General features: G+C 32.1%; 2 protein-coding genes across 3 annotated transcripts; one reads left to right on the top strand and one right to left on the bottom strand.

The window, feature by feature from the left end:
• Window positions 1-2670, top strand: LOC106755687 (protein FEZ). Of its 2 annotated transcripts, none has more exons than XM_022776185.1 (4): window positions 1-320; window positions 523-793; window positions 937-1238; window positions 1639-2670. In XM_022776185.1, the coding sequence occupies exons 2-4, from the start codon at window positions 616-618 to the stop codon at window positions 2275-2277; spliced, it is 1119 nt and encodes a 372-aa protein (XP_022631906.1). In that variant the 5' UTR covers window positions 1-320; window positions 523-615; the 3' UTR covers window positions 2278-2670. The 2 variants fall into 2 exon arrangements, with proteins under 2 accessions (XP_022631906.1, XP_014493378.1); XM_014637892.2 differs by having other exon boundaries at window positions 940-1238.
• A 1890-nt stretch (window positions 2671-4560) lies between these two features.
• Window positions 4561-7886, bottom strand: LOC106765704. Its single transcript, XM_014650412.2, has 5 exons — window positions 7275-7886; window positions 5935-7187; window positions 5403-5813; window positions 5040-5266; window positions 4561-4943 (listed from the first exon to the last, which is right to left on the bottom strand). The coding sequence occupies exons 1-5, from the start codon at window positions 7421-7423 to the stop codon at window positions 4686-4688; spliced, it is 2298 nt and encodes a 765-aa protein (XP_014505898.1). The 5' UTR covers window positions 7424-7886; the 3' UTR covers window positions 4561-4685.
• Window positions 7887-9606: the final 1720 nt, after the last annotated feature.

Here is a 9606-nt window from a genome sequence, read left to right on the forward strand (position 1 = left end):
CACCTCATAATGCTTCTAATTCTGCAGTCTCTTCTGATCCTTAATTTTCTGTCATTCATTCACACCAATAACACATAAAAGGCCAAGTGGGGGAGTGAGAGATATCCATTGAAAGGGGTTTTACTTTTGCTTGACTTGGTTGGTGACATCTTCCTTTGCAAGAAGCTTAAATAGCATACAGACATACCCTCTTCTCAACATCAAAGTCATCATCATTTTCATTGGAGCCATATCCTAAAAGGGAGGCAGAAGTTTTGGAAACAGAAGCCTTCTTGGGAGGCACATAACTTGGCCTTGGACTGACCAAATTTGCAAACACTGTGAGTTAGCACAACTTGAAACTTCTTTTGTGTCATCATGCATATTTGAGAACAGCAAATAAATAATGGGTTTTTATTTTCCAAAACTTGCAAACTACAACATGCTTGTGTTTCCATGTATGGAAATATCATAGCCATAAGACAAGTTATAATATAATATCTTATATTTCACTGTGACTTAGTGAGTTGAAGCTTCTTACAGATATTTGAAAAGGTATTGACATCTTGAGAAGCCTCTCTCTATATATATTTGCTTTTGGCTTTTGGAGAAGTAATTCATATAGAGAGAAAGAACATGGAGGAGAGGAATGAGATGGAAAAGATTGATGATGTTATGCCAGGATTTCGTTTTCACCCCACTGATGAAGAGCTTGTTGGTTTCTATCTCAAGAGAAAAATTCAGCAGAAGTCTCTCCCTATTGAACTGATTAAGCAAGTGGATATTTACAAACATGATCCATGGGACCTTCCAAGTAAGAACTCTCACGGCTCACACCCTCATTTTTATTCCATCTCAGCTATACTGATACTTCTAAATATTATTATAAACTTTGACATCTCAGCTATGCTGAATAGCATATTTAACTTGTTTCATTTTGTTGTTTTTATGCACAAGAAGAGCTAGCAGGCACAGGGGAGAAAGAGTGGTACTTCTATTGCCCAAGGGACAGAAAATACAGGAACAGTGCACGTCCAAATAGGGTCACAAGAGCTGGGTTTTGGAAGGCCACTGGAACTGACAGACCTATATATTCCTCTGAAGGGAAGTGCATTGGTCTGAAGAAGTCTCTTGTGTTCTACAGAGGAAGAGCTGCCAAAGGGATGAAAACTGATTGGATGATGCATGAGTTTAGGCTTCCTTGCATGTCTGACTCAGCCCCTACTAAAAAACTCTCAGACAAAACTCTCCCTCCAAGTGTATGTATTCAACCAATTCCTTATACATACATACATTTGTACAGGACATTTCAAGGCTAATCTTGTCATGTTCATACTCATAAACTATACAGAGGACTGTTAATGCCATACACATTCTCTGACAACATTTATTTAGTATGTTCTTCAAACACTTTCTGTATTTCGATACAAATTTGTTGAAAACTTTACCATCATGAAAGAGACTCATTATATGTAAACTGAAACCTACAAAAATTTGTCTTTTCTATAACTGAGAATGTTGAAGAGTGTGTTATCAGCATTTTTCAAGCAATACAAATAGATAGATAAACAGTACATTGTGTGTGTGTGTGTATATATATATATATTCCAATTCTGCTTATTCATGCAGTGAAACAGAGTTCTTTGTCTGTGTTTTCAGGATTCATGGGCAATTTGTAGGATATTCAAGAAAACCAACTCCCTTTCCATGGCACAGAAAGCTTTATCTCACCCTTGGATCTCTCAGTTATCAGGAAGCATGGTATCTGACATGTTCACACAGGGTGCAGAAACAAACCATCACCTAGGATCACCAGCCATTCAATTTTGTTATGAAAAGCAAGAGTTAAACCAAGTCTCCAATAGTGACATCAACACCAACTTCACAGCTTCAGATATTCCCAGTTACAAACCCATCAACAGCAGCACAGTTCCCAAGCCTTCACCACAAATTCCAGTTTCAGATGACTTCATATTCTACACAGAACACACCAAGTGCACACTTGATGCCACTTCCATGCTTTCTCCCAACCCTGACTACATAACATTTGAAGAGCCAAACCAACAACAGTATAGTGGCTTCTCAACCAATCTACCTCACTTCATCCAACAAAACATGACCACAGAAACAGTAACAAAAGAACAAGAAGATTGGGAAACAATTGGGAGAACCACTGGATTTCCCTTTACTTTGCTTCCCCCATATGATGCATGGAAGCCTTCTTCTGTGGCATGGGATTCACCTTCTTGCCCCAGTGACATGTCCACTACCTATTCCACCAGTAAATGCTACACTTGATTCATCAACCAAATTGGGGGCATTCATGCTGTGTGTGATCAGGTTTACCACTTCTACAATTTTGGTATATTTACCACTAAAATCAATACCACCAAGTGCTGATTTTACTTGTAAATGTACAAGGGTTACACCATTGTTTCCTTGTTCATAGTTAAATGTACCTGAAGGTAACAGCCACCAAGAAACACAAAAAAGAGTCCAAATCTTATAAGTCATGCATGTGCTGGGAAAATAGATCTTCCATGTTAGTTTTTCATGTGAGAGAGTCATGTGAAGGGAAACAAAATACACAAAATTTCTAGTTTTTTGTATGTCTATGTTTCTAACTCATGTGATTCTCTCACTTGCAAAACTCTCTAGGATTGATTCACTTTGGGTGCAACAATCACTTGTTTCAAGGAGGTTTGCTTATATGGTTATATGTTTTATGTTCTTGGTATTATATTTACCGAGATGTACATATAGTTCCATTTCTCTGCATATAGCTTTAATTTTTTTACTGGTTTATTATTTATTTCCCTTCTCTTATGTTTTTCTGTTTTGTACATTTTAGTGTGTAACGAAAATCTAAGAACAAACACTTGGAATCTTCTTTGTTATACTATTGTTGAAAAGGCTAAGTTAACACAAAGCATATTTAGATTTATGTTAAGAGAATAAAGACTTTTACTTTGGCTTATACTATAAAAACACTTGATCATTAATAAATAAATAAAAGTTAGCTTTCAGTGTTATATATAAGAAATGAGTAATACTGACAAATTGGTTCATATCATGAGAGGATAGTGCAGGAACGTGGCGTGCAAGAATGAATGTGAGAAGTGAAATGAATATATATATAGTAAAAAAGTTATGCATTAATTTAACATATAAAATAATATATATGGATAATTAGATATACACACACTATAAACTCTGAGATATAATACTTTCATTCTGCAGAGAAGCAAATTTTCTGGCCACCGCATACAGAGATAGCACGGAATTACAAGTTTCTTTAGTTCAGGATTACCATCAACTAGTTGCTTCTATGGATCAACTGATTTTGAGATTAAACACTTTTAATTAAATTTTTTAAAAGTCTTTATCTAAAATAATAATTTAGTAATAATGCAAAAAGTATTTTACACTGTAAATCTAATCATAATGAGTTATTGCTTCGTCAAAAATAAATATTTAAATAAAGTGTTTGGGTTTGATTCTTGTGAATTCATGAAGTGACATGATTATCAAAATATATGGACTTGGACTGACACAAGAGAAGAAGATGAGGGTAAATTTATCATTTCATTAAACTCTGGGATGCAAGAATAAGAAAAAAGAGGTGCAGAAGGAGGAGCCTTGTAATTTTTTTTTCCAAATATTAGATTGGCTTCACTAACACAATTCGTTTTGTAGATTTTTCTTTTTGCACCTTCATAATTTCTTATCCTACCATCGTAATACAAGAAATGATTAACATTTACATCTCATAATACCTCTTAATTGAAACTATATTCTAAAGTATTCTGAAATCCTAAGATATAAGCATTTTATATTAAACAATATAAAATTATCCAACATATATTATAAATTATATAACGTTAAACTATACTTGATTGTGTAATTATATTTCAGATTATACAATATAAAATTACTTTCCAAATTATTTGAATGTTTAAAGTATATAATCTAAAATATACTATATATAATAACAACGTTAATATTTTTTTTTATATTACAAGGTAAAAAAAAAGCATACGAATAAAATAGGAAACAATCATTTTTAATTTTAGCTTTTTAATCATCTCAACCTATTCTTTAATAATAAAATAAAATGAATAAATGAAAATTACACAATTTTCTTACAAAATATGCTAAAGTATAATAATACCTTTTTAGACTAGTTATTGAGTTAGAATCTCATAATGTAATTTTTATTTTCATTAATCACAAATTAATTGTCATTGCCATATTATATATATATATATATATATATATATATATATATATATATATATATTAATTTCTAATATCCTTTCTCTCTCTCCTCTCTAATTAATGTCTCCCTTGCATTAAAATTTGACCTTAAAAGTATAATTTTTTCTAGGTGAAGAAATTATCAAAACACAGGTCAAAATTAGTCTATTTTAATCAATAAAAGCTCCTTAGCTGAAGAGTTTAGCTTTAACAAGCTAACTATAAACAAAATGCTAAATATTCATAGATGATGTCACACTTTTTCTTATAATCACTTTATTGGTGAAAGTGTACACCAATTTTGTCCATTTTCATTGGAAGATATAACTTGTAATTCTTAGCGTGATACCTCTGTTTCATTCTCTATTTACAAAACACCAACAATTTAGTTGTGGAAAGAATAAAAATTTCCTTGGCTACATCCAAATTATGTACAAAGCTAGCAAATGCTAGCTAGGAAAAAGTGAGAAAGATGGTGGTTCTATATGTATCCTTCTGCTTACAACATTGATATTGTTTAGTTTATTATGACACCATACTAGTTGATCCTTTGTTATTTTTGACATGTTTAACACTCTCCAAACCAATTTTATCTCCACTTGAGGAAAAAGGTAAAGAAAATTATCTCTACTATTTTCCTCATGCTTTTGGAACATCCTCAGTATGCTACTTCTGCTCTTCAAAAATTCACCAACTCTTCTTTCCTTCTGCATAAATGAAAAGAAATAGTTAACAAAAGAAGAATCATCACAAAACCCTTTTCACATAAGCAAAGGAAACTTTGTTTCACAAGTCTCAATTACCTTCTGAAGTTCTACTTGAATCTCCCTTAGAAATTCTGAATCTGCAGGATCTTGGATTTTTACTTGAGTTTCTCTTGAACCTTTATGAGCTGAGCTAGATGCATCTTTATCAGCTTTAGTGAAATGCCAAAATATCCTGATTGATTCTTCCAAAATCTCAACTAGCATGTTACTTGTCATTTCATTTTTATTATCTGCATATTTCTCTTCATCTTTGGTGCTGTCCTCTGCACTCAAGTAATGTTCTACACATTAGATACTAGTTTCTTGCTAATGGATTTCTATATGGTTCAGCATGTATGTAGTTCAAAGCAAGGTTTAAAGATAGATTTGAAAAATTTCCAGTATATTGAAAGTTCTCACCTCTTATAACTGGAACATGAAGAAGATTTTGCATAGCACAACGATTCCTGGCATAGTATTCAACTCTTGGACCTTGGAAACGTTCATTCTCTAAGAATCTTAGCAGAAGCACTTGAAATTGTTGGAACTCCTCAGCTACTTCACTGTAACTTTGAAACCTATGTTGTTCAGATTCCCATAACTGCAAGGCCTTGTCATACTCCCACCTAAGAAATTCCCAAGAAAGGCACAACTGTCCCACATAAACCATTTCCAAGTCACTGTAAATTTCTCTTCTGAACTTCTTCAATGGATCAGATTCAAACTTCTTACGTCTATAATGGTGAAAGAGATGTGGAAGCAAGGATGTGATGGCCTGAGAAGAGTTCTCACGACTTGAAAATGATAGAAGGTCTGTGGTCTTCAGGGCACCTATAACACAACATCACAGTTAGAAAAAAGATATTATGATTGGATTCTTAACCACTAAACTAAGCACGGTGTAAATTCTAAATCATTGAGTGAAAACAGGTGAAAGGTTAGAACTACTGACCAATGGCAAACAGTTTCTGGTAATTTAAGATATCAAATTTTCTCATTCTTTCTGTGTAACTCTTGTAGAGTTTTGTGAGATCATTTCTTGTACTTCCATGCTTGAAATTTTCATCAATTTCCCATGGCTTCAAGTCTTTCATTATTCTTTGTGTCTCAAAGGTAGTAGGCAAACCAGTGGCTCTGACCTTGTTCAGCTCCATCTTTAGCTGTTCTATCAATTCTTGGTGTTCCCATTGCGCATCAAACCGGTAGGAATCCTCAAGATCTGAACCTGTTGAACCATGCAAGTTCTTGCCATGCCTATCTTGAAAACAATGGCTTTTCAAATTTATGTTCTCAATAATATCTGAATCTTGCTGCACTCTCATCTCTTCCTCCAAATTTCTTATCCCAATGATTGTGTCTCTATGTTCAAAGTATAAACTCTCTGATCTTATTTCACCCTCGTAGTCCAAATTTTCCTTTGGTAGCACTCCATTTTCTTCATCATGCTTAACAGTGGTTGCAAAATCTGTGTCCAACAAAAACCCACCTTCTACAGAACTGGTCATAGAATCTAATTCAAAGCTTACACAAATGAAATCATCTTCAGAAAAGACACTATCCACAGCTGAAATTTCTTCAACAAACACATTGGCATTAAGATTCTCCACTTGATGTTCATTCGGCTGTTCTACAGAAGGTGCGGTCTGGGGCCTCACTACTTGATCAACATAACTTTCTGCTTCAAAGCTCCCTTCAGATTCAACTGCAGAATCCTTTTCCAAAGGAAAATATTTTGAATGAACACATGTTTCATCCAAGAAGGTGCTGAAACTTTTACCTGAGATGAACTCGTGCTTGTTGTTGATTCCAGGAGCCTTATCATTGTCAGTGTTCACAAAATCAGAAGTTTCACCACAGTTCCAAGTTTGATATTGGAATTTGAAAACCAACATCATTTTCTCCTTTTCTTCAACGCCAAAGTTTCCAGTATAGTTAGTAAGAGTGACTGTTTCAGAACAATCTCCATTGGACTTGGCTTCTGGTTCAGAACCATTTGAATCACTTTGATGACTACACTCTTGTTTAAGTTGAATAACATCATTACCTTCCTCAAATCTTTCACTTTTGAACTCTGCATCTTTGGAATGTTCGGAACAATGTTCTTCAACCACAGTTTTAATCTCAGAGTTGTTAGGATCAGTGTGATAGGTTTCATGGCAAAGGCTTGAAGAACAATCTGAATTGATTGCTTCATGAATGAAGTATCTGAAATAAACATAATATAGCTAAGGAAATTAGCATAAATGGCTAGTATCTTAACTTATGATGTGATGAAAACTTCAATTTCAGTACCTCATGAAGATTCTGGTGAAAACCCAGAACAGAGTGTCCACAAGCTGTACGAGGAAAATCCAAACATACCAAGAGAAAAGATCCATCCTTTGGTGAAAAATCTCTTTAAATATGATGTATTTTCTTAGGAAAATAAGTGGGTTTTTCATGGAAATCTCATTTATCCATTTCTTCCTACATAATTTCTCAATTTCCTAATAAACCAAAACAGGGAAGTTCATACAAACTCTTGATTTGTAATTTCTGATGACCTTGTAACTATAAAGACTAAGATATGTACGTAAAAATCAAGATTTAATCATTGAGAAAAACAAACTAGGCTTACACCATATTGGAAGCAAGGATTAAGGGAAGAAAAGAGCATGTGAGCTACTTGATTTTGACTTATGAGCCTCTCTTGGGTTGCTTTAGAGCCATGAAATCCCCATGAATTGAGGGGATTTTGTTCTATCCACCATCATTCTCTTTTATACACTCCATTGATACCAGACACACAAAAGGGGGAATTGTGTTGAACCGAAAGTTTTGTCAATTTTTGAATTTGTTATTGACCCTAAATTTCTGCAGATACAAACAAATGTTGCAGGTTTCATGCATTTGTAAGGAACTGAAAATTCATACTATGTGACAGTGAAACCTTAACCATGCATAGATTGAGAAAGGACATGAATTGGAGTCATGTCATGCTACTTGCAATGTGTTTGTTTTCTGACAAATTTCAACAACAATGTGTTGCTAACTTATCATTAGTTTAACAAAGTTCTAACCATTATTATTGTAAAAAATCTACATTAATTAAACCAATTCAAAATTACTATTAACACAATTTTAAAAATAGTTATATAAAATTTAATAAATTTTGTATGCATTATTTATGTATTTTAAATTCATTAAACATTCAACACGTATCTTGTGTTTAGATTTTACTATCAAATCTCTTGAAAATACTTGTTAAAGAATTGGAATTTACTTCAGAAAAGTTATAAATTTTTAACCAACATGGGATACTAATTAGTGTTTGTCTTTTTTCTTTTTTTATGCATTAAAGTTAAACTACTTTAATATAAAAGTGAACACAATGTTTTTTTCAGTGGATTTTATTAGTTGTTGGAAATATAATTCCACTTGTGCTTCCTGAGAAAAGGACAACATGGATTGACCTGGCAAAACAAAGATCACTCTTTTAATCTTTATTCTGTGGAATCTATGCATTTGGTTTTACTTTGGCCTGCATGCCACAATCATGAGAAGTTTCCTTCCAAACCTAAAGAGTAAACAAAACCCTAATTAAAGTTAAAAGGGAATTGTGGGATTTACTTTAGGAAAAAAAATTCTTTTAATAACTTTAAAAGAACTTTTTTTGACAAATTTTTAACAATATATAGTAGTTTGTGATTGATCCGTTTCAAATGTTTTTTTAAAAATAAATTCAAACAGACTAATATAAAAGTAACACATGCCGTATTATAAAAAAAAATTGTTAAAATATCATGATCCGTTCATTGTTTTTTATTCAATCCAACCGATTCCAAAAAAATAAATAAATAAGAATTAAATATATTTTTAATTTCTGAATTTTGATTTCAAATTAAAATTTGTTCCAAACTTTAAAAATTCATTATATAATTTTTATATAGTTCTAATATATATATATATATATATATATATATATATATATATATATGTACGATGAGTTAGGATATTGTATATGATTACTCTGTTGGCTCATGTGTGCTCTACAAAAATTTCACAGATGTTGATGATTAGCATTTGTTTGTCCTTCTGGATAAAGTTCCCTCTCAAATTATATTAACATTTTACTTTTGAAGCTTTATGTAAATATTTTTTGAAGGATATTTAGATAAACATGATAGGGAAAGATTCAGCTATGATCAATAAAATCATTCCAATCACCCATAATAACTTTAATAGCGAAAAGAGGGTCCATTACAGAATTTTAAATCACAGCAAAAGGAAGTCTTATTAACATGTTTTTCTAGACTAATGATACATGCATACTTTTAGAAAGTACATTTTCTTAGTTAACGTTGTTTATTTTCTTTTTCTCTTATAATAAATAATTAAATTAAAGACGATGAAGAATAAAATAAAATATTTTTTATTTTATTTTTCTTATTTCTTAAGTTTTTTATTCTTTCTATTCATCTTTTTCTCTTTTTAAGGAAGGATAATGATATTTAGACAACATTTTTTTTTTACAAAATTTGAACATTGATTACGTGTCATTCTGTGATCTGTCCTAAATTACTCCATAATAGTGTTTATGATTGTTATTATTGATTAAATTGGAAAATTAAATACAAATTTATTA

Source organism: Vigna radiata, chromosome 1 (genome assembly GCF_000741045.1).
Source record: "Vigna radiata var. radiata cultivar VC1973A chromosome 1, Vradiata_ver6, whole genome shotgun sequence".
In the NCBI taxonomy this organism is placed as follows: domain Eukaryota; kingdom Viridiplantae; phylum Streptophyta; class Magnoliopsida; order Fabales; family Fabaceae; genus Vigna; species Vigna radiata.